The sequence below is a fragment of the Scyliorhinus torazame genome, chromosome 8 (genome assembly GCF_047496885.1).
Source record: "Scyliorhinus torazame isolate Kashiwa2021f chromosome 8, sScyTor2.1, whole genome shotgun sequence".
Lineage (NCBI taxonomy): Eukaryota > Metazoa > Chordata > Chondrichthyes > Carcharhiniformes > Scyliorhinidae > Scyliorhinus > Scyliorhinus torazame.
The window spans coordinates 242,203,463-242,229,579 of record NC_092714.1 but is presented as its reverse complement, the minus strand read 5'-3'; the positions used below and the strand labels follow the sequence as shown (position 1 = coordinate 242,229,579).

Sequence of the window (26,117 nt, the reverse complement as noted above, 5' to 3'; positions counted from 1 at the left end):
AAAAAAAGAATGTCAAAGATTCAGCTTCCCCTGCCCGTTGAGGGAGACGGTTCCAAAAAAAACCCTTAGTCCAAAAGCCCCGGTTCCAGATTCACCCACAAGAGGAAACATCCCCTCCACACCCACCCCACCAAGATCCAAATGTTGTCCATATTGTCCACGAAGTTGAGATAAGTGTGAAATTAAAGACTAACTTCCTCTTTATCTTCCCTCTCCGTTGGATCATTTCCAAGTCGCGGGGACATAATGAAAGTATTGGAGCGATAACAAACATTTCACATTCGATTGCCAACGGGCTACATATCTCCTGATTGACTCCTGCGAAAGAATGAAGCAAAACGTGTCCAACCCAACTGCACCGCACCACATTTTGTTGGGACACTCGTTTTTATAAAAACAAGAGCAGCTCTTTACTTTTGAAAACGTACTCGGTGCGAAAAATTAAGTCGGGTCGGTTTAAATAAAAAAAGTGGAAGAAAATGAGGTGAAAATGATTGGCGTTTTAAAGGGTGCAAAAGATGTTGCGGCGCAATTTTAACAGGCTGCAATCTGGCGGGTTCAGATCTTGGTGGATGTTGCGTGCCTGAGCGAGGGGGGTGGGGTTGTTGACCGCTGTCACTAGCAGTGGGTTGGGCTTCACATTCCTCCTGAGTTCATTCGTCTTCAGGACAGGGAGCTGCTGTGTACTGACAAGTCTCTTCTTTTATCGAAGTCTCTTCCTTCAGCTTGTCTTACGACGTTGTAAAGGGGGAAACTCGCCAGTCGCCGCGATGGAGAGCGACCAGACAACAGGCGTCGTTTCAAAAACTTATTCCCGTATCCCCCGACCCAAATTGTACGCGAATTCGATGCCGGTGTCTGTGCGCAGCTACCCAGGTTCCAAATTTGCCCAAAGGTATAATTTTTCTTTGTGCATTTCAAAATGTAACTTTGCTATCATAAATTTATACTTCATATATCTTGGGTGAGGTGACACCAGAGATGTGATTTTTCTTTTTTGCCATTCACTGTCTGAGTACAGATTGTAGTACCATTATTTAAACAAATTGGAAACTTCTTGTGTGGAGCTGGATTAAGTCAAGAAATCTTTAGTCATGGTGAAGGTATAAAGCTTTAACGTTGCTTGTTTAAGGAGGTTTCGGGCTCTGTTTTATTTGGCTTTCAGTTACAGATTTTTATGGAACAAAGTTTAAATCGTGCATAAAATTGTTTATCTATTTGTTCCCATAGCTTTCTATTTGTTCTCACAGCTTTCCAAGTGCTTCAATACAAATGGTTTACAGTGTTTAGTGTTATCTGCTGTTCAGTAGTGGAGTCTTTTCCGTTGCACTTGACCGCTGGAGTGGGCATTTGATGGCATTGCCAGTTAGTTACACTTGTCCTGGCACATTTGGGTTTTTAAGACACTGAGGGAAACCAGGCATCTGGGAGTTGAGTGCATGGGGGCAAGCAACCATGTGTCTCCGTAACTCATCATATTGAAAGATTGTGGAATTAAGCAGCACAAGGACTTCTTTCCCTATGGTCGTAGTATAAAAATGAATGAAATATCAACATCGAAGTCAGCTATCCAGACCAAGGATTTGACTATAACAGCGTAGCTATCTTGTAGATAGGCTGCCCGTGAATCTCCTTTTGAGAACAATATTTGAAGATGTGATCCAGGGTCTGATTAGGAGCTCCACAATTCATGCAGGGGATGTTTTAATCTTCCAACAGTGGAGAAGGCAGCAGAACTATAATCGCAGTTTCTATTGAGGTTGACGATTGTTCATGGTTATGGGGATAATTTTATCCCTCGGGCTGCGGAATCCTGTTGCAGTTCTTCCAAACATTCCATGACTGGTCGTCAAGGCTAAGGGGTGAACACTGAAGGGCTTTGGTGATGGTCCAAAGTAGCCTTCTGGATTTGAGACAGGTTGATAAAGCCCGCACTGGATTGACATGTCTTTGCTGATGAGTGGATGACGATTTCCCCCAATGAGAATGGCAAACCAAGCTCAAAGACTGAAAAGGGCATTTTAATGAGTCTGGGCGAATTCACTATCAAATCAGATACAGAAAGAGAAATAAAGGGATTGTAAAATTGGATTAAGAGAGACAAGAAGAAACAGAAAGAAAAAGTTCGAATAATTTCTTAATTTTAAATTTGACATTTTGAAAAATCTCTTGCAACACCAGAAGGAATGCGACTCCACACTTGAAGTAGAAATGTTGATTGTGTGTAATTGTTGCAGTTTAGAAGGAAGTCATTTAACCCATCATGCCTGCACTGGCTTTCTGAATGAGCCATTCACCCGTCTTCTCCCCATAATCCTGCACATTATTCCTTTTACAATAACCGTCTTAATTCCTTTTTGAATGACTTTAATAAACTTGCCATCACCACGCACGTGAGTAATGCATTCCAAGCCTTGCTGTGTGAAAAGTTTTTTTTTAACCGTAGTGTTTTTTTTTTCCTAATTGCTTTAAATCTGTGCCCTCTCATTCTCAATCTTTTCATGAGTGGGAGTAGTTTCTCCCTGTCTACTCTGTCCAGAGCCCTCATTGTTTTGAATACCTCCATCAAATCTCCTCTTGGCCTTTTCTCCAAGAACAACAATCCTGACTTCTTCAATTGATCTTCAGAACTGAAGTTCCTCATCTCTGGAATCATTCTCGTAAACATTTTCTGCACTCTCTCTAATGCCTTCCCATTATTATTTCTGATGTGTGGAGCCAAAATGGATGCAGTACTCCAGCTGAGCTGTGTCTTATGAAATTCTACATAACCTCCTTGCTCTTGTACTCTGCACTTCTATTAATAAAGCCTAGGATACTCTCAACCTCCGAGACCCTCGTAATATTAAAGAAGTATTTAGAAGTGCATTTACAATGCCGATGAATACAAGCCTATGGGCCAAGTGCTTGAAAATGCCATTAGAATAGTTAGGAGGCTGTTTTTTCCCACCATAGATGCGATGGGCTGAAGGGCCTTTTCTTTGCTGTAGCCCTCTGACTCTAACCTGTCCTACCACCTTTAATGTCTTATGCACGTCTACACCAGGTTCCTCTGCTCCTACATCCTCATTAGAACTACTCTTTATTTTATATTGTTTCTTCTTGTTCTTCCTATCAAAATAAATCACTTCATCTGCCACCTCTGCCCATTCCACCAACTTGTCTATGCCCCTTTGAAGTCCTATACTATCCTCACAGTTCACCACTACCAAGCTTTGTATCATCTGCAAATTTTGGAATTGTGTCCTGTACACCAAAGTCTAGGGCATTTATATCTATAACCGGAAAAGCAAAGGTCCCAACACTGACCCCTGGGGAACTCCACCATAAACCTTTCTCTAGCTGAAAAACATCTGTTAACCACCACCCTCTATTTGCTGTCATTCAGCCCGGCCAATTTTGTGCCGCTACTGTCCCTTTTATTCCATGAACTATAACTTTGCTTACAAGTCTGTTGTGTGGCACTGAAGTCCATGCATACCAGATCAATTACATTGCCCTCATTATCCCCCTCTGTCATCCCTTCAAAAAAACTCCAGTCATATGTCGTTAACAGTTAAAGTTCATATTTACCATACATACAGCAACTTCGTACCTTTTCAGTGTTTCAGTGATGAAGCAAGCAGTAAGGTGTCATGTTCGTGAAGCTGATGACAGAGTTTAACCATGCATCTGTCCTGTGCTTAAAGCTGCTTTTCAATTTCCACATAAGTAACGGCATTTGACCTGAGCCTTGCCACTGTTTTGAGAGGTAAACCTGGGCTACTATTCGGATGCACTTTCAGAATCAAGTTGATTTAAACAGGGCAATAGCTTGGATTTTATTATTATTATTTTAAAAGGCTAAGAATATCAAGGTGGGAAGCTATTAATGCTGACCGCAACCTCTGGATGTTATTTGTATGTGTAATAACCCCCACGAGACTCATGGGGATTCACAGATTGATCTCTCCAAGGGACACGTGAAGAATGAGCTTCCCTGCTGAGTGGGCACCCAGCTGGGCCTCATTAGAACTCTTGTATAAAGACCGGCCCTGGCAGGGACCGGCATCTTGATTGACCCACCAGGACTATACTGTGTCAATAGTTCACTGCCACAGGCAGACCTATGTGACCTTGATTAAAACCAACTCTCACCTCGCCACTTAGCTTCCTGGGTCTTAATAACATGGAAGTAATTTAATTCATATTTGAGCTTTAAAAATAATCTTACTAAGTTTGTAATTTTGAAGTCAAATGCCCTTTTGGAACACATATTGAGATCGCCGAACTGTTTCTTTTATCTCTTAGTACAGACTGTGATACTCAACAGCACCATCTGTTCAATTCTGGTCAGCATTTCTTCTTCGTAATAAAGATATAGATGGTTACATGAAGGTTTCATCCATTTGATTCATTAACAATTTATTGACTGGGAATGTGGAATCTCCTTAATTTAAGTGGATCACAATATACCAACTGTTATTTTTAGTAAATTGTTTTACATTTAGTTTTGAAATTATTTCTGAGTGGGCAACCAACTGTCTTGAGAAATGTTTGTTTATTGGACACTATGATCTTGGGAGGATGAATGTTGATACTTTTTTGTTCAAGCTCCAGGAAAATGCTGTTGCAATGACGGTTCATTTAGTTCCAAATATGTTGAGGGGAAAATGCTGAATTGAAACTCATGACCCCTTTAACCCATGAGAATGTATTTTTCCTGTATCATCTTTGGGCAACTGTAAGCAAGGTAGCAGAGAAACAATAGCACTGCATGAAAATACCGGGACACACAGCTTCTGGAGTTAAAATGGAGATGAAAATCTGCTTTACAGAAGTTTTATTCATTAACTTATGTATATTACTTATTACACATTTGTAGTTTGACTAAACAATCCAGCAGAATACTGAACTTTCCTGGCACGGCAACTCATTTACTCATTTACAATCTTGGGTAATGCGAACTGACTCTCTACTTGAGTAAAATGAAGTAAGCAAAATTTTGTTGCATTGGTGAAGTCAATTTGAAAACTGATGAAGCTGCTTGCTGTAAAATGCACTATTTTAATTCTTCCTTTTAAGAAAAAAACAGATCCTAATGGGTGTCGGGTACTGCCCAGTGGGCCACTGATTTGAGGGGAGGCTATGTTTTAATTTTTGAAGAGTTAAAACATTGATAAACTCAGAAATATAAAAAACTAAACCTTAAGAATGCTTCCTATGATGTTGGTTACACATAATGACTAGAGCTGGGGCAGCCGGTGGTGCAGTGGTTAGCACTACTGCCTGATGGTGCAGAGGACTTGGGTTCGATCCCGGCCCCGGGTCACTCTCTGTGTGGAGTTTGCATATTCTTCCCGTGTTTGCGTGGGTCTCGCCCCCACAACCCAAAGATGTGCAGGGTGGGTGGATTGGCCACGCTAAATTGCCCCTTAATTGGGAAAAAAATTTGAAGAAAAAAAAATATTGACAGCTATTCTCTGTTGTATGTTTATGCATGCAATGTATCTCTTGTTTATGTAGAAGTGATGTCCCAAGTTGTGGGCTTGCAAAGGATGATGAGGCATTAGCCAAATTGTTGGCATGGTAACCAGTGTTTTGGCACTCTTATTTTATTATTTTATGCTCTGTAATTGTCAAGTAATAACTGTAATATGATGTAAATTTAATACGAGCAGTGGAAACATTACACTGTCCCAATTTGCTTGTTCCTAATTGAATGCAATAACTTTCATGTGAAATTATTATTTTCCAGGTGAAATTAAAATCTCAGCCAGCCTTATCACTATTTACCTTTTAAGATCAATGAACCCCAGTTTCTTCCCTCATGATGGGTTTAGCCTGTTTGCACTTTGGCTGAACCACCCAGTTGCATTTTTAAAGAGTTCTCCTTCAACCACAGACTGAATTACATCGACAAAATATTGCACTTTGAATATTTGCAAGATTATAACTGATTACATTGTCAAAAGGTCCACAGACACCTGAATTTAAACTTGCGGCTTGTGCATCTGAACAAGTACCCGGGTATAAATGGTAGGCAATTCTCTCTGTGGCCCACCTGGCCCCTGCTACTGACGCCAGTGAGTTTTTCGGGGCCAGATTAATCAATATAACCTTATTTGACTTGCAACAAGATTCTCACCTGTGCTTGGGTGTTTGACTCTGGGAGGCTGGTATGTGGCAATAATTGTGTGCTGGGTTTGGGCTGCTGAACAGGAGGACTAGATTAGTTAATGGATAAAATCGCTAAGTTGAGGCATGCAATCCAAATCAATTCGCTGCAAAATTTGTCCCTGGCCCGAAAGTAATAAAGTGTTCAATTGATACAATATTTAATCACATCTATCTGTACTTGTAATGTTGCTATTCATTATGTGGTGAAACTACTGTGTTGTGTTGTGCTGCCACAGTATTACGTGTTGTACAGTATTGCCACTATATGAAATGTTGTACGGTTTTGGCTCTGCCCGTGGCTCCACCCCCTAGGGCCTGGGTTTATAAGCTGCGACCTCTCACACTGCCTCATTCTGGGGCACACTGCCAGCTCTGTTGTAAGTCAATTAAAACCATAGTTAATTCACTTTGCGTTCTCCGTCTTAATTGATGGCACATCAATTTAATTGGCTTACATTAAATTAAAGAGCTGTTTAACATGGATCTGGGCCTCAAACCGGACCTCCTGCAGATAGACCCCCAATCAGCTGACACCGATGTCATCTTCGCACACTGGCTACGCTGTCTAGAATCTTTCATCAATTCTGCCGCCGTCGCCGTCACCGAGGAGCACAAGTTGCGAGTCCTCATCTCCCGGGTGAGCCCACAAATTTTTCTCATCTTCCGGGACGCAGCCTCGTTTGATGAAGCCATTAATCTCTTAAAAGGACGGTATGTGAAACGGGTTAACGGACTGTTTGCCAGGCACCTCCTTGCCACGCGGCAAGAGTCACTGGCAGAATTTCTGCATGTTTTGCGGGTGCTCGGCGGGGCCTGCAACTGCGAGGCGGTGTCGCCTACTAAGCACACCGAACGTCTGATCCGGGACGCCTATGTTGCCGGCATTGACTCACACTGCATTCGCCAGCACCTGCTAGAGAGGCAGACACTCAACTTCCGGGAAACGGTGCAGCTTGCTGAATCGCTGGAGGTGGCCTTCCATAACATGGGTGCCTATGCTTCCGACCATGCAGCACCCTCGTGGAGGTCTTTCCGACTCCATTTTTGAAGTCCATCGCCACATCTCCGACTCCATTTTTGAAGTCCATCGCCACATCTCCGACTCCATTTTTGAAGTCCACCGCCGCATCGCCGACTCCATTTTTGAAGTCCATCGCCACATCTCCGACTCCATTTTTGAAGTCCATCGCCACATCTCCGACTCCATTTTTGAAGTCCACCGCCGCATCTCCGATGCCATTTTCGAAGTCCACCGCCGCCTCCTGGAACCCCGGCTCGCCCGTCCGTCAGCTGGCCTCTGCTGCTCTCGACCGGCCCGCCCGCTGTCCGAAGGCCCCCCCGCCGACCAAAGCCAGCCCGTTGTCCCGTGGCTGCCTCCATCACCCTAGACCAGTCTCGGCCTCATCACCTCGCAAAATCTATGATGGCGATAGGGATCAACGGCCACGAGACGGCCTGCCATTTTGACTCTGGGAGCACAGATAGCTTCATACACCCAGACACGGTACGGCGCTACTCCCTTCCCGTTTTACCCGCATCCTAGAGAATCTGCCTGGCCTCTGGGTCGCATATCGTGCAAATCCGTTGGTACTGTGCCGTGACTCTCACGGTACGGGGTGTAGATTTCAAAAATTTTAGGCTCTACGTCTTCCCACACCTCTGCGCGGAAGTTCTTCTGGGTCTCGACTTCCAGTGCAACCTCCAGAGTATCACCCTGAAGTTCGATGGACCCCTGCCCCCACTTACCATCTGTAGCCTCTGTAGCGTCTCAACCCTTAAGGTCGCTCCTCCCTCGCTCTTCGCCAACCTCACCCCAGACTGTAAGCCCATCGCCACTAAGAGCAGATGATACAGTGCTTGGGACATAACCTTCATCAGGTCGGAGGTTCAGCGGTCCTGCGGGAAGGGATCATAGAGGTCAGTAACAGCCCCTGGAGAGCTCAAAGTGGTGGTCGTCAAGACTAGGGAGAAGCATCGGATGGTCATCCACTACAGTCAGACCATCAACCGGTACACGCAGCTCGATGCGTACCCCCTCCCACGCATATCTGACATGGTCAATCAGATTGCGCAGTACCGGGTCTTCTCCACCGTGGAGCTGAAGTCCGCGTACCACCAGCTCCCTATCCGCCGGAGGACCGCCAGTACACTGCCTTTGAGGCAGGAGGCCGCCTCTACCACTTTCTCCGGGTTCCCTTCGGCGTTACCAATGGGGTCTCGGTCTTCCTGCGAGCGATGGACCGAATGGTTGACCAGTACAGGCTGCATGCCACGTTACCGTATCTGGATAATGTCACCATCTGCGCCATGATCAGCAGGACCACGATGCTAACCTCAGGAAATTCCTCCACGCTGCCCAGCTCCTTAATCTGACATATAATAAGGAGAAATGCGTTTTCCGCACAACCCGGCTAGCCATCCTTGGCTACGTCGTGAAAAACGGAGTCCTAGGGCCTGACCCCGACTGCAACTCCTGCAACTCTTTTTCTCCCCCCCCCCCCCCCCCCCCCCCCGCACTGCACCTAGGCCCTGAAGCGATGCCTGGGGTTCTTGTATTATGCCCAGTGGGTCCCCAAGGCCCGCCCACTCATCAAATCCACCATTTTCCCCCTTACGGCTGAGGCTCGCCTGGCCTACGACTGCATCAAGGCGGATATTGCCAAGGCCACGATGCACGCTGTGAACGAATCCATCCCGTTCCAGGTAGAGTGTGATGCGTCTGACTTTGCCCTGGCTGCTACCCTCAACTAGGCAGGAAGGCCCGTGGCTTTCTTCTCCCGTACCCTCCAGGCATCCGAAATGCAGCACTCCTCTGTCGAAAAGGAAGCCCAAGCCATTGGGGAAGCTGTGCGATATTGGAGGCATTACCTGGCTGGCAGGCGATTCACTCTCCTCACTGACCAACGGTCGGTTGCCTTCATGTTCAGTGACACACAGCGGGGCAAGATCAAGAATGATAAGATATTGAAGTGGAGGATCGAACTCTCCACCTACAACTATGATATCCAGTGTCGTCCTGGGAAGCTTATTGAGCCCCCAGATGCCCTTTCCCACCGTACTTGTGCCAGCGCACAAGTAGACCGACTGCGGGCCCTCCACAATGACCTCTGTCACCCGGGGGTCACCCGGCTTTTCCATTATATCAAGGTCCGCAACCTGTCTTACTCCATCGAAGCGGTCAGGACCATGACCAGGGACTGCCAGGTCTGCATGGAGTGCAAACCACACTTCCATCGGCCAGACAGAGCATGCCCGGTAAAGGCCTCGCACCCCTTTGAACGCCTCAGCATTGATTTCAAAGGGCCCCTCCCCTCCACTGACCGTAACGTGTACTTCCTCAACATCCTTGACGAGTACTCACGTTTCCCTTTCGCCATCCCATGCCCAGACATGACCTCTGCCACAGTCATCAAGGCCCTGAGCAGTGTCTTCACCTTATTCGGTTTCCCCACTTACATCCATCGTGATCAGGGTTCCTCCTTCATGAGTGATGAGCTGCGTCAGTTCCTGCTTAGCAAGGGCATCGCCTCAAGCAGGACTACCAGCTACAATCCCCGGGGGAACGGACAGGTGGAGAGGGAGAACACGACGATCTGTAAGGCCGTCCTTCTTGCCCTACGGTCTAGAGGTCTCCCGCTGGCAGGAGGTCCTTCGCAATGCGCTCCAATCCATCCAGTCGCTTCTCTGCACCGCTACTAATGTGACCCTCACGAGAGGGTGTTTGCCTTCCCCAGAAGGTCCACCTCCGGCGTCTCGCTCCCGACCTGGCTGACGGTTCCAGGGCCCGTCCTCCTCCGATGACATGTGAGGACTCACAAGTCGGATCCTCTGGTAGAGAGGGTCCTTCTTCTCCATGAGAATCCCCAGTACGCCTACGTGGCTCACCATGACGGGCGGGAGGATACAGTCTCCCTTCGGGATTTGGCACCCGCATGTTCCCCAGCGACTGTCATCGGCGCTCCAGACTCCTCCCCTTTCCACTACTACCCGACCCTACACCCCCTTCCCCCGTTGCTGCCCACCCGCCTGAGAACACAGAAGCTGTCGCTCCCGGACACGCAGGCCTCAACGCTTTAGCCGTCTACGATACCCACACCACAGCCGGAACTGAGGCAGTCACGGCAGACAATTAAAGCCCCCATCAGACTCCATCTCTGACGCAACTTGTTCACTTCACCCCCGCCGGGTGAATGTGGTGAAACCACTGTGTTGTATTGTGCTGCCACAGTATTACGTGTTGTACAGTATTGCCACTATATTACCTGTTGTACGGTTTTGGCTCTGCCCATGGCTCCTCCCCCTAGGGCCTGAGTATATAAGCTGCGACCTCTCACACTGCCTCATTCTGGGGCACGCTGCCAGCTCTGTTGTAAGTCAATTAAAGCCATAGTTAATTCACTCTGCGTTCTCCGTCTTAATTGATGGCATATCACATTACAAGACTTCTTAGAACCATACAGAGCTGCAGAATGATATTGCATCCACGCTTGGCCTGCAGAGCGAGTGTTCCTTTCCTAATTTTAGAACTTGGCCTTGCAGCCTTTTTCTAGTTCTGGGTGTGTGCACTAATCTGTGTGACACAAGGACAGGATGGCAGACTCTCCTGTCATCATAAGCTGCCCCTTGATTCAAGGATGATGTCTATTCGGGGTCACGTGTTTCTGCCATGGGTCTTCATGTGATTGAACATGTCAATTCTTGGCCTGGATATCTTTGGGCTTATGGGGCCAGATATGCAACAAGGCAGTAGGATCCAAAGTGCAGAATTTGCTTTCCTTTCTTTACTTGTCTACTGCTGAACACACTGGCTCATCATTCAGACATGTTGACTCAAAACATGATTCAGCTTGATGGACAAATTGTTGCCATTTTGCATCATTGGTAGCAAACTCCACCCAGTCATTAATGTCAATACTGCTGCACTCCATGGAGAATGTCAGAGTGTCTTTGAATTGTTTTCATTGTCCTCCCCAGAATGTTGACCGTTTGATTGTTAAGGAAACAAGGTCGGTGGGAAGGTGGTTTTCCGCTATCTGGGCATAGTGACTAGTCCATTGAAGTAGATTTTTCAGGAGTTTTGTTGAATGTGGAGTTGGCATCATGAAGGATAGTAGCATTTGTTCAATGGTCCTCCCATTGAATCCGAAGGATGTGCTGGAGGCATTGCTGATGGAATTTCTCTCGAGCTCTGGCCACTGCCACCCAGGCCAGGCCTCCCTGCAGTACAGCAGTGTGGTGACGTTAATTGTTCTGCACATTCAGACTTTCATTGACCTGTGGAGATCTTTGTTGTCAAACACTCACTGCTATAATTTGTAGAAGGTTGAGGTGGCTGAACTCGCTTGTAGAATCCCTACAGTGCAGAAGGTGGCCATTCAGCCTATCAAGTCTGCATTGACCCTCTGAAAGAGCACCCTACTAAAGCACACCCGCCCTATCCCCAAAACCCCACCTAACCTTAAAGGGGCAATTTATCATGGCCAATCCACCTAAGCTGCACACATTTGGACTGTGGGCAGAAACCGGAACGCCTGGAGGAAACCCATGCAGAACGTGGAGAATGTACAAACGTCATACAGACAGATACCCAAGGTCGGAATTGAGCCCTGGTACTTGGTGCTGTGAGGCAGCAGTGCTAACCACGGTGTTGCCCAACACACAGGAGAAACCTGAACAATACTGGGTGGGGTTATCTTCCTGCACCATTTGGAGTTGATTAAGCTTTTTTTTTTGAGGTGGTAGGATGATAACATAGCGTAATAACAGTGTGTCTTATGAATTGCAGGTGCAAGGCCTAATCAGGGAGCATGCCTATGCTGGTGGTGCACCTGATTACTGTTATAGTCCTAAAATCCTCTTTGGCGACAGGTCCGAGGGAGATCTAGTCTTTTGACTTCTTGGTACAGAATGGATAGTACCTAGAAATGTTTGAGGTCTCAGTCATTGAGCATCAGCACGATTATTAAAAACAGGAGCATCGCAGTGAAACTTGACCTTATTCTCACTGGATGTACACAGTTGCTCATTTTTAATAAAGCTTAGGAGCTGGGGTCTCAGCTTATCCATTTCCACCTCCACCCCCCCCCCCCCTCCCCCCCCCCCCCCCCACGAGATGGGATTGTTTTGCCCCTTCCATGATAATGATACAATCAGTGCAGGTTGGCTGTTGACTCTTGTGAACTTGATTTTTCAAACTGCCGAGTCATTGTGAAAACCTTGTTAATGCTCCAATTGTAATGTGTGTCCAGCTGAGTTTTAAACATATTTGCATTGGTTATTTGATTATTTTGTTATCATTTTCTAGAAATATGATTGCGATATCGGCATTGTATCACTTGAATAATGACATAGTTGTTTTGATGAGGATAATTTACATAGAGAACAGGTGAAAGGTATGGTCATTTTCTTATGGAGCTGAATATATCTTTTGACATGTGCACTTGGCTGTGTTGATTTGGCCCACAGGACAGGGAGCATGAGCAGCAGCAGTGTCAAGGCTGCATTTTATGTATCTCACTGGGCATGTTTATGGTGGGCGGGCACATAGAGCAGGGTGGATGACCATCATATCACCCTCCTGTTTACCTCCATAATATGGAGAGTTGGCAGGTGCTGAAATCGGCAGCCTCCCCACCATATTTAAATGAATAATTAAGGGTCCTCTTTGATCCCGTTACCAAGCCAATTGATCCGGATAATATGCTGTCCCATGGGGAGTCAGATGGGAGTGGACAGCCCGATTATATAAAAACAAATCTTCAAAGCATACAAAGGAAAGGGGATGGGTGGGTTTTTATCTTACAGGACTGCCCTTTGCCGATTGGGGTCAGCCCCCCTAAGATAGAGCACCCCCCCCCCTTTCCGACCTGCCCAAACCCTGCTTCCCAAGACTTTGGGCTTAACTATGGTCCACTTCCTTGAGCCTGCTTGCAGTCCTGGCAGCATCCATGATTCGTGCTTAGTGCTGCCAGGACTGATGGAGTTACTGGCAAGTGCAATTGGCCGGCAGCTCCTCAGGGATGACTTCCTCCCCAGTGACGGGCAGAAGCCCCACACTGGCCCTGCCAAATGCTTCATGGCTGCAGGGTGGGCTGGCGACTTTGGACTCCATAGTGAGCTCAACAACTTCAGATTGATTTTCTTTTGCCAAGTTCCAGTTTTTATCCTGACTTTGCTTTCAGGCTGAGCTAACCTTTATTCTGCTGTTCACACCTACTCTGGACGTAGGCTTTGCTTTGCTTCCTTGCTACAACCATTATCACTCCATTTGCCTTTTGCACCATCGCATCTTTGGTATTCAATCACCTCTACCCTCTAACCCATCCCTGATCTTCCTTGTGATACTTCTGACCTCCCCCCCCCCCCCCCCCCCTTCAACAGCCTAAAACCCATCACATTTCTGTAGGACTCATATGGATTTGAAACATTAACTCTGTTCCTCTCTCCACAGATGCTGACAGACCTGCTGACTTTTTCCAACACATTGTTTTTATTTTAGAGCTCCAGCATCTGCAGAATTTTGCTTTCATCAGACCTGTCCCTTGTGCTAATACCACTGTCAGGGTTTACGGGTTAACACTTCCACTGATCTGTGAGTGTAGACTGCCGGTGGTTACTTCAAAGCCCCTATGTATTCAGCCTACCAATCTGTCCAAGGGGCACATCTATTTCTCCAAATTGAAACTGAGAACCTGAAGTGCAACCACTTGAACGTGGACCCAAACTGCAAAGCATGCAATGCGGATTCCTGTTTTTTAAGGGCCCAGCTGTAAAGACCCTGGGGGTCTTGATTTTGCAAGGTCTTGATTTTAAAATTCTCATCCTTGTTTTCAATTATCTAACATTGTAATATCCACTGCGTCTGCCCTGAGCTCACCTGCATCTTTCGGCCTCTTTACCTAACTTTCCTCCTTTAAAATGCTCCTTAAAACCTCCCCTTTGGCCAAGCTTTTGGCCGTTTGACCTAGTATCTCTTCATGTGGCTTGGTGTCATATTTCATAGTATTAAACTCCTATGAAGCATCTTGCAATGTTTTATTATGTTCAAGATGCTGCATAAATATATACTGTTATTATAAAAGGCTTTTCTGCATCTATCCATGTACCTTTTGTTCAGGCCTCATTGGCAATGCCCTGAAGTATTATGTGCACCAGGGTAGAGTACCTCCCTCCATAGCTTAATTTACCCACCGAAGGCCCCGTGAGGCATCAGAAAACCGAGAGACCAAGGTTGAATCATTTTAAAAGCCACGAAACTATGAATCTTTACCAGCATAACGCTTGCTACAAGTTTTCACTTAAAATAATAATTATTAGAATGTGTCAGATCATAAGAAACCCTGTGGCAGGTGGATGAGTGAACTTGAAGCCCTTGCTTTTAATTTTCTTGTGTAAGCGTGAAAAGATTGTTGAATATTTGCTCCTCCGAGCAAATTACGGGTACCCCACTGAATGTCATTATAATAAAGAAATGTGATTCTGTCAAAATCCACTTTATGCTACTATGCTGATTTATATAGAAGATTATTTTTAGTTACTTTCTGTACTTCCTGTAGTTGAGCAGCGTCCAGGTAAATGGTGTACAATGCGTATGAATGGAAAGCGATTACTGATCTTGAATTCCAATATGTAAAATTATTCTGTGAATACAAAATAAATACTTTTATCGCCTGCTTCCTGTTTAGTGAATGCAAAACTCTCAGTGCAACATTTGGTTTTGGTAGCTGTATGCTGGGGTTTTGATTTCGATCTGGCATGCAACGTAGTCAAAAAGCCATTGTTTCCAGTCACCAAATCTGTCTATGCAAACATATCTTGTTTTTTCATATGGGATGAAAATTAGGCAGGTTCTGCAGTGTCCATACTGGCACTACATTAGACATTGACAATATATTGATTGTGCCAAGATGTCAATATATCAGGTGATATTTCGAAGAACCTGCATGCATTTACATTGCTAATTCTGACCAAGTTGTGTCTTTTTTTCCCTGACACTGGCTGCTGGAATTGGTACTGAGGTTTAACCGCTTCCCTGCCCTGCGTGCAAATAATTCATGCATTCTCCTCATGACTTGAAGCAGGATTTCCATCCCAGTGATGCTGAACTTTGAGGCTGCCTTTCCTGTAGATCTCAGGCTGTGATCACTGTGCACTTCCTCATTTATGTTCTTTCTGCTACTGCTTTTCCTTGTAACTGCTTCATGTCTTTAAATGCAGACATAGATTAAATATTTCCAATCCTCCCTACAGTTTCATTAACTCCTTTTTCTTCCAGTACATACTTTCTAAACTACTGGATGTTGCATGAATTTCCAGCCTTTCAGTGTAGAAACCATTCTGATTTGTTTCAAATCACGAGCTTTCAGAGCACTACTCCTTCCTCAGGTGAAGGAGCAGTGCTCCGAAAGCTAGTGATTTGAAACAAACCTGTTGGACTTTAACCTGGTGTTGTAAGACTTCTTACTGTGCTCACCCCAATCCAACACCAGCATCTCCACATCAATATTATTATAGCCACTGGATCTGGCCTCTTATTTCAACTGCTTCCAGGGTTCACATATCTTGCCAAATCTGTAAATAATTGGGGTATATTTTCCAAAATCACATACATTCAATTAATAATGTAAAAAATGTGTACCAGATCTGTAGACAGTAATATGCAGGGCTCCTGCCATCTGCATCAGTAATCGCTTGCCATTCTTGCGCATTGTACACCATTTACCTGCCATCTGCTGAAGGACATCTGCAGCATCCTATATCTTGAGGCATGTGCCTTCAGATTCATGTCAGGTTCAAGGTGGAGTGCAGGTCACGAGATAGTCTTCCTGCTGAATTTAGACTGAGCAGGAATTGCTTTTCTTGGATGGGGAGAGGAGACATTGAGCATGGTGGTGACTGGCCAGGGAGGTTTGGACATGGCTGTCCAGAAGAGGGAGATCGGGTCATGGCAGCCCTAAGAAGGGTGAAAGGGGACTGGGGGAGAAAGTTGGATGACAGAGGGAAGGTCGGTCTCTAACAAAGTTATGCATGATGGAAGAGGGATCAAGAGTGATTGAGGGCTAGGATGAGCGCAAGAGCCCTCACTTCAGGTGTGATTCATCAGATTTCCTGGGCACTTTTATCAAAACAAAGTTTATTATAAGAATGTTATTAACGTATATAAAACACGTAGCAAAAATTTGTTATCAATTGCAAACATGAAAAAAAAACAGCTACAGTAATCTATGTATATAACTCTTAATGAATCCTCCTTAGCTGTTCCAATTCAATACAAAATCCAATAAAACCAAAACCCCTTTCATGGGCATGGCCCAGCACACTCTCACTTAATCTCACTTGAATGGGACTGGTCATTTTCCTGCGGTTCTGATCCAGTTTCTAACCAGCGGATTTAAAACTCCTTCAGGAAAGCAACTCTAAACATTTGATATCTTCTTGATAAGGTATCATCCCTCTCTCTCGCTCTTGTCGTGACACCTGGGTGCCAACCTGGCAGTGCCATCCTGACTTGCCAATATATTGCCTTTCCTGCGATATATTGAAGTACTGATCCTTCTGAAAGCCCTTAACATTAATCTCAAGACGATGGGGGAGGGTATTATTTATTGAGAGAATCTGCGAGATTAGCTTAGCACATCTGCAAATTTGCCCTCAACATCCACCTCTAAATCATTTATATAAATCAGAAAAAATAAGGGTCCCAACACTGAGCCCTGGGGAGCACCACTTTCAACTCTTCTCCAGCCTGAGAAATGCCCATGTGTACCTACCCACCGTTCCTTATTTCTTAGCCAACTTCAAATCCATGCTGCCAAGGACCCATCAATCCCAAACATTTTTAATTTGCTAACCAACCTGACACTGTATCAAATGCTTTCTGAAAGTCCAAATATACAACATCCACAGCACTACCTTCATCCACTGCCTGTGTCACCTCATCAAAGAACTCCTTAAATTTGTCACTGTTCTGTCACAGATTTGCTTAAAAGTGTCTGCTCCCAGTCCACTCTGCCATATCATATCTGATCTTTCCCCAGTTTAGAAATTTGATTTCAGGCCTGTCATTGACCTTTTCCATTACAACCTTGAATCTAACGCAGTTATGATCGCTTTCAGCAAAGTACTCCCCCACTGATACTTCAACTATTTGCCTGGCTTTGTTACACAAAATTAAGTGCAGGACCTCCCTCTCTCTATGTACTGGCTTAGAAAGGTCTCCTGGATGCATTTTAAGAATTCTCCTGCCTCTAAACTCTTCACACTATGGCTACCCCAGTTAATGTTGGGAAAGTTGAAAACCCCACTATCACGACCCTGTTACTTTTACACTTCTCTGAAATACCCACTGAGTTCACTGAAATTCAGTGATGGATGAGTGATTAAATTGGATTGCACAGCTTTCCCACACCTCATTAAGACTGTCGAGCAAATCCGTTCAGGTTTGCAACCTCCCTCGTAAGGATGGGACTGGGGGTTTCTTATTAGCAGGTGCTCCCAGTTCTGATGAAACATCACAGTCTTTAAATGTTCTCCCTCCACGGAGTTTGCACATTCTCCCCGTGTCTGCGTGGGTTCCCCCCCACAACCCAAAGATATGCGGGGTAGGTGGATTGGCCACGCTAAATTGCCCCTTGATTTGAACAAATTAATTGGGTACTCTAAATTTCAAAAAAAAAATGTTCTCTCTCCACTGTTGAGTATTTCCAGAATTTCCTGTTATTTCAGATTTCCAGCGTTTGCACCGTTTTCCCCATGTCGAGAGTGACCGGTTGGTGTATCGTTGAGTCATTTCAATCTGAGCTTTGTCATTTTATTTTAAAAGTGTGAGGTTGTGCATTTTTTAATATAATTTTGTGAAAAGAAAAAACTTGATTTGTGGGCTATCTCTGTTCGACCACAGATAGCCAGCAAGTGAGGGATAGAACTGGGGCCTGCGTTTATACACCAAAAAGCTTTCCTTCAGCAAAGACATGAGCAAGCTGGATTAGAGTGCAGGTTTTACCATGACTGTGTCAATACCACTTTGGGTTAGAGGAGCTGTGCTTAGTGGATATGGGTTGTGTCAGTTGCTTAACTTCCAGAGGTTGAACATTCAAGGTATTTGACTCACTGCTACAGATGTGTAACTGAGAGAGGCAATGCCAAGCATTCGGTTACCTCCAGTACAAACATTAGGAAGGTCAGCAAGATGTGAAGCAATATTTAATTAGAATAAGGGAGCAGGGAATTGTTACAATTATGGTGGTGTGGTGCAGTAACAATGCTATAGAATGTTGGAACGCATTGACTGAAAGAATTTGTGAATGAAATGATCTGAAATTTCTTTATTTGGTTCAATAGAACAAAATGTAAATTGGAAGGACAATGAATTAACTGTATAGAATAAGCTATGACTGAATTATATAAATTAACCAAAATTTACTAACTTTTTAGTTCATGTTAAAAATTGTGTTCTATCGGATGCATTTATTTCCAAACCATTCCATCACTTTGATGGTAAGCAACTCTCTAAATGGCAATAGTGGAAGTTTAAATTCTATTCCATGCAAAATAAATCAGAAGTAGATTATTTACTATTTTTGTCTCACTATTAAAGTAAGCATTATGTCAATATCACAGAATTGTTACAGCACAGAAAGATTCATCCATCATTTCTGCGCAGGCTCTGCAAATGAGCAATTCACCTAGTTCCATTTTCCCTGCCTTCTCCCCGTAACCTTGCACACCCTTCGATAACAGTCTGATTCCCCTGTAAACTCCTTGATTGAACTTGTCTCAACCACAATCTCAGTCAATGCAGGCTTTGTCTAGCTGCGTGAAAAAGATTTTCCTTGTGTTGCTTTTGCTTCTTCTGCCAGTTAGATTAAATCTGTGCCCTCTCGTCTCAACCCTTTCACGAGATGGATCCGTCTTTCCCTGTCTACACTGTCCATATCCCTCATGATTTTGAATATCTCTATCAACAAGCCTCACAGTCCCAACTTCTTCAATCTATCTTCGTACCTAAAGTCCCTTCCCTTGAAGCTATTCTTGTGAATCTTTTCTGCAGTCCACACCTTAAAGTGCGGAACCCTGAACTGGACACAGTACTGCAGCTGATGTTGAACCCGTGGTCACCTTGACCTTGCTCTGGCACTTTATTCCTCTATTAAGTCATAGGTAGTATGCTCTCAATCTACGCTGCCACCTTTAGTGACTTATGCACATACACAGCCAGGTCCCTCTGCTCCTGCACCTCATTTGGAATTGTACCCATTATTTCTATTGTCTCTCCATGATCTTTGCACCAAAATGAATCACTTCCCATTTCTCTGCATTGAACCTTATCTGCCACTTGTCCGCCAAATTGCTTCTGTCCTTTTGAAGTTCTATATTATCCTCGTCACTGTGCTTCCAAGTTTTGTGCCATTTTGAAATTGTGCTCTAGATACAAATGTCTAGATAATTAATAAGGTTACGTAAGTACTTTATCTAAGTAGTTTGATCTAAAACATGTTTTTATTCTTCTGTGCCCATTAGGAGGGAGTCGAGTCCTTCAATCATGAACCAGATGCAGTCACAACATTTCCAAGAGCAGTTATCTTCAGATTGCTCCAGTTCTCAGGATTCTTTGGACAACTTGTCACTGGATGACTTCTGGACTGAAGTAGAGAACATAAAGGAAAGCTGCGGGACTGAGTCCGATGAAAATGTTGATGTAAAAACAGTAGATGGTAAGCCACAAGAAAGTTAGGTATCTTTTGATGCCCAAGAATAAGACAGACAGGGCATATAGAATATCAAATTTGGAGTACAAAATGTTGCAGTGTAATGTTGTTTGCACCACATGATTGGCTTGTCCAGTGGTTAGTCCAATAACCCGCCTTTTACATTTAATGTCTGTGAGAAACGTGCAGAAGATGTGATTAATTGGATATACGATAGTAAAGCAGGAGTGGGACTTTGTACCACAATGAGACTCCTTTGCATTTCATTTAAGAATAATGAAGTTTGGAAAGGATTTTTTTCTCATGGGCCTGGATTCTCTTTAGATTCCTGTAAAATTCCTAGATATCTTCAGCGGGCCCAAGTTCCCAACCTTGGCCTGAAGCAATTTTCTCAGTTCTAGCTATTTTGAATTTATAGATGGATTCCCTGATTTCTACTTGGAAACTTTCCAGGAGTAAGGGTCAATCAACAGCTGTAGAACATTTAGAAGTTAAAACATAAAACAACCCCACCCCTACACAAGAAACAGGAAATGCTGTAAGCATTCAACAGGTCAGGCAGAATCAGTGGAGAAAAAAAAAATTGAGGTTTCAGTTCAATTAGCACGCATCAAAACATTTTGAAGGACTGTTTCATAATTCCAGATATGTAATCAGCAGTTTCTGATTCCAAAATCCATTCCAGAGAAATAGTTTTAATTGTATATGTCCTCTGTGTCTATCCTTGGAACAGTTTTCTCTTACAGTTCATAAAAGTGTGATGGAATCTGTGAGTGAAGCTTGTATTATTTGAAACCGCCCCTAATTGAAAAGGGGTAAGTGTTCGGCAGTTTTGACATTCTGAAATCTCCCTCAGTGTACCCGAACAGGCGCTGGAGTGTGGTGACTAGGGGATTTCACAGTAACTTCATTGCACTGTTAATGTAAGCCTACTTGTGACAATAATAAAGATTATTATGATAAAAGCAAATTACTGCTGATGCTGGAATCTGAAACCAAAGAGGAAATGCTGGAAAATCTTTGACAAAGGGTCATCTGGACTCGAAATGTTAGCTCTTTTCTCTCCCTACAGATGCTGCCACACCTGCTGAGATTTTCCAGCATTTTCTCTTTGGTTATTATTATGATTATTATAGCAAGACCTAGACAATATCTAGGCTTGGGCTGACGAGTGGCAAATAACATTTATGCTACCCAAGTACCAGTCAATGAGCATCTTCAACAAGAGACAAAATAACCAGCGCCCATGACATTCAATGGCATTGCCAGCACTGAATCCCCCACTATCAACACCCTGGGGGTGTTACCATTGACCAGAAACTGAACTGGACGTGCCGTATAAATACTGTGGCTACAAGAGCAGGTCAGAGATTAGAATCCTGCAGCGAGTAACTCACTTCCTGACTCCCTAAAGCCTATCGGCCATCTGCAAGGCACAAGTCAGAAGTGTGATGGAATTTCCTCCACTTGCCTGGATGAGTGCAGCACCAACAACACTCAAGAAGCTCAAAACCAACCAGGACAAAGTAGCCTGCTTTATTGACTCCCCCTACCACCGACACAGTGCCAGCACTGTACCATCTACAAGATGCACCAAGGCTCCTTAGGCAACACCTTTCAAACCCATGATGGCTACCATCTTGAAGATCAGGAGCAGTAAATACGTGGGAACAGCACCACCTGGAATTCCACCCACCCACGCCACTCACCATCCTGACTTGGAAGTATATTGCTGTTCCTTCACTGCCGCTGGGTCAAAATCCTGAAACTCTCTCCCTAACAGCACTATAGGTGTACCTGTACCATCAAAACTGCGGTGGTTCAAGAAGACCATTTGCACCACCTTCCCGAGAGCAAATAGGGATGGACAGTAAATGCTGGCCTCGCCAGTGACGCCCACATCCTCTAAATTAATACAAAAAAAATGGAATTTCTTTAATAATGTATTACTGGCCTTGTCTAAAGTTTGTAACAGAATTATTAGCTTGGAAAAGACTGAGTGATGCTAATACATGAATGATTGATTAATGGACCCACATCAAATTTCTTTCTCTGCTATTTTAAAGGATTCCAAATAAATGTGTTAAACATGAAGAGAGGAATTTACCATGAATGTTTACAGATTTGTCAGATAATGGATTCATAATCATTTCCAGGCTAACTGGCTGTCATTACTGAAAATGTATCACATCAGAAAATCTGCCGTGTTTTGCAGGTTTAAAAAAAACTATTTACATAACTATACATTTTGACAATATATGCCTGGATTTCTGAAACTTTGTGTGACATTGCAAATTAATTCAAAGCAGCTATGATATAATCCTGAATGCATTAAACATTGTTTTTATGGCGTTAGTATGAAGTAGTTCACTTTGCACTGATGCTACAATTATAATATAAATGCAAGTCATAATTAGAGTCAGAACCCAACCGAATACTAATGTGATTCAGACCACAAAGGGAATCACGACTTATTTTGTTCTGCTTGAGTCATGATTTCAGATTTCTATCCCACAAACTTAGAATCGTGGTGAATCGCTCTGTACTAAAGCTAAACTTGTGAATTAAACCTTTAGAATCTGTGACATAACATATCCAAGTCAAATCTAAGTTTAAAAAATTTGATTAAAAAAGATGAGGCAGAATATACCGCTCACGTTGCGCTCGAAAAGCAGCATGCTTCAACGCAACCGCTAGATGCTGGGAGATCCCACTGCTGGGATCTATCCGGCTCGCCATGTCTCGCAAGACCTAACGCGCGCTCACGAGATGTTGTGATGTGAATCCCACCCATTGTGGGTGGGTCACGTTTTGGCAAATCTGCATATTAGTGAGACAGCTAGTCTCACCCTAATATGCGTTCCTGAGATCTACCCAAGGCATGGGATCTGACACCTTCGCCTTGGACACCTCTAGTGAGTGATGTTCACAAACAGGGATAGAACACACTTGTGGATTGGAGGACCCCAGTACGCTATGCGCTGGGTGGTACCCTGGCACTGCCAGCCTGGCACCCGAGCACTGGAAACACCCGGCTAATCTCTGTCCCCATTTAGATAGATTGTGTCCTCAATCAAAATTGCTTATGGGGAAGGTCTTAATTTATTGAATTGTTGCAGTGATGGTGATTGATGGGAATAGCATGGATAAATCTTTTATTCTGGAAATCTTAGTTTCATGTGTGACGAGCAGAAAATGGTTCTCTGCTTTATCAAGTTTAAGATGAGTCCGTGTAGATTTGTAAATCATATTTTTACCTTCCTCTTTCCATGATCAATAGCTTGTTGCTATGGGAGTGATCCGATTGAGGTGTTTAAAATGACGAGGGGATAAAACAGGACTTGGAAAAATTAGTTAGGAAGACAAATGCAATGTTAGCATTCATGTCAAGAGGGCTAGAATACAAGAGCAGGGATGTCTTTCTGAGGCTGTACAAAGCTCTGGCCAGGTCCCGTTTGGAAAATTGTGAGCAGTTTTGGACCCAGTAACCCCGTATCCAAGGATAGAAGTGCTGGCCTTGGAAAGGGTCCAGAGAAGGTTCACAAGAATGATCCCTGGAATGAAGAGCTTGTCATTTGAGGAGAGATTGAGGATTCTGGGTGAGTATTCGTTGGCGTTTAGAAGGATGAGAGGGGATCTTATTGAAACTTGCAGGATAGTGCGAGGCCTGGATAGAGTGGACGTGGAGAGGATGTTTCCACTGGTCGGGAAAACTAGAACCAGAGGACAAAATTTCAGACTAAAGGGACTATCCTGTAAATCAGAGATGAGGAAGAATTTCTTCAGCCAGAGGGTGGTGAATCTGTGGAACTCTTTGCTGCAGAAGGCTGAGGAGGCCAAATAACTGAGTGTCTTTAAGTCAGAGATGGATAGGTTCTTGATTAATAAAGGGATCAGGAGTTATGGGGAGAAGGCAGGAGAATGGGCATGAGAAAAATATCAGCTCGGATTGAATGGCAAGCAGGCCGAGTGGCCTAATTGTGCTCCAATGTCTTATGATCTTACAATGGACGCGATCTACTGGCCGTGTTGCGCTCGGACAAGAGCGGGCGGTAATCTGCGGGCTTACCGATAGCCTTCACGCCTTGAGGGACCTACCCAGATCTTGTGAGGCATCAGAATCAGAACCCTGCCCAAAATGGGTGTGACCATACGCCGTGTGCCTATGTAGGTTTTAAACCTACTTGGGCAAGCTTACCTGGTATCTACCAGCCTCCCAGGACCTACCGGCCTCTCCAGGGAGGCCGAAGCCGAGCACTGTTTAGTACTGGTCCATACCGGAACTCACCGGACTGTGCCATACAACCTGAAGGCTTCTCAATTTACCGGGCGGACCGCACCGCGTCATCAGGCAAAGCAAAAGGTGGAGGGGTTTGCCTCCTCATCAATCCCTCCTGGTGCTTGGATGTGGCGACCCTGGCGACCTACAGCTCTCCGACCTGAAATACTTGACCGTGAAGTGCTGCTCATACTATCTTCCACGTGAGTTCACTTCAGCCATTATCACAGCGGTCTACATCCCACCCCAGGCAGAAGTGAGGAAGGCGCTGGACAAACTGTATACAGTTATAAACAACTACGAAACAGAACACCCAGAGGCCTTCTTCATCGAGGCCAGAGACTTCAACAAGGCCAACCTCAAGAGTGTACTGCCAAAATTCCACCAGCACATCTCCTGTCCCACCAGGGGTGACAACACTCTTGACAACTGCTACTCAAAAATCAAGGGTGCCTACCGTTCCATCCCCCGACCGCACTTTGGGAAATAAGACGGTGCTCCTTTTCCCGGCGTACAAGCAGAAATTCAAGCGGGAAAATCCAGCTAAGAAGGTTGTGCAGTGCTGGTCCGAGAAAAAAAAGAGCTCTTGCGTGACTTCTTAGAGACAGTGGACTGGTCCATATTTAAGAACTCAGCGACCAACTTAAATGGGTATGCCACCACCGTCACAGACTTCTTTAGCAAATGTGTGGACGACTGCGTGCCAAAGAAAGCAGTATGTACGTTCCCCAACTGGAAACCATGGCTCAATCGCGAGATTGACCCCCTACTGAAGGACAGGTCTGAGGCGTTCAAGTCAGATGACCCTGATCTATACAAGAAATCCAGGTACGACCTCCGCAAAGCCATCCAAGATGCCAAGAGAGAATATCAAACCAAGCTAGAGTCACTTACAGACTCTCGGCGGTTGTGGCAAGGACTAAACAACATAACGGGCTACAAAGTGAAGCCAAGCAGTATCTCCAGCAGCAGCGCACCCCTCCCCGATGAACTCAATGAATTCTATCTCGGTTCGAGCAGGTAACCAACAATCCGCTGTTGAGTGCCCCAGCAGCCCATAACTCACCCATACCCACCATCACAGCTTCCGAAGTCAGATCGGTCTTCCTGAAAGTGAACCCTCGGAAGGCGACGGGCCCGGACAGGATCCCTGGTCGTGTACTCAGAGCCTGCACAGACCAGCTGGCAGAGGTGTTCGCGAACATCTTCAACCTGTCCTTACTCCACTCCAAGGTCACCACCTGCTTCAAGAAGACAGCCATCATACCAGTGCCAAAGAAGAACCAGGCAATGTGCCTTAGTGACTACCGTCCGATGTCCCTGACAGTTGTAATGAAGTGCTTCGAGAGGTTGGTCATGAAGCGCTTCACCTCCATACTCCCAGAACGCCTTGATGCACTGCAATTCGCATACCGCCGCAACCGGTCCACAGCAGGCGCCATTTCCCTGGCCCTACACTCATTCCTAGAGCATCTCAACAACAAGAACACCTACATCAGACTCCTATTTATTGATTACAGCTCTGCCTTCAACACCATAATCCCAGCCAAGCTCATATCAAAGCTCCAAAACCTAGGACTTGGCTCCCCACTCTGCAACTGGGCAGCACGGTAGCATTGTGGATAGCACAATTGCTTCACAGCTCCAGGGTCCCAGGTTCGATTCCGGCTTGGGTCACTGTCTGTGCGGAGTCTACACATCCTCCCCGTGTGTGCGTGGGTTTCCTCCGGGTGCTCCGGTTTCCTCCCACAGTCCAAAGATGTGCAGGTTAGGTGGATTAGCCATGCTAAATTGCCCTTAGTGTCCAAAATTGCCCTTAGTGTTGGGTGGAGTTGCTGGGGTTATGGGGATAGGGTGGAAGTGTTGAACTTGGGTAGGGTGCTCTTTCCAAGAGCCGGTGCAGACTCGACGGGCCGAATGGCCTCCTGCACTGTAAATTCTATGATAACGGGATCCGCGATTTTCTGACCCAC

The 26,117-nt window shown here is 45.0% G+C and overlaps 1 protein-coding gene across 7 annotated transcripts in view; it reads left to right on the top strand.

The window, feature by feature from the left end:
- The window catches only part of arhgap40 (Rho GTPase activating protein 40), a 176,121-nt gene that overhangs the window by 98,688 nt on the left and 51,316 nt on the right, over positions 1-26,117 (top strand). For 4 of the 7 annotated variants that reach the window (XM_072515019.1, XM_072515018.1, XM_072515017.1 and 1 more), the window contains 2 exons: positions 713-895; positions 19,678-19,871. In XM_072515019.1, coding sequence (XP_072371120.1) covers positions 713-895; positions 19,678-19,871 — 377 coding nt within the window. The remainder of the gene's footprint in view (positions 1-712; positions 896-19,677; positions 19,872-26,117) is intronic. The other 3 variants (XM_072515020.1, XM_072515022.1, XM_072515023.1) reach the window with 1 other exon arrangement.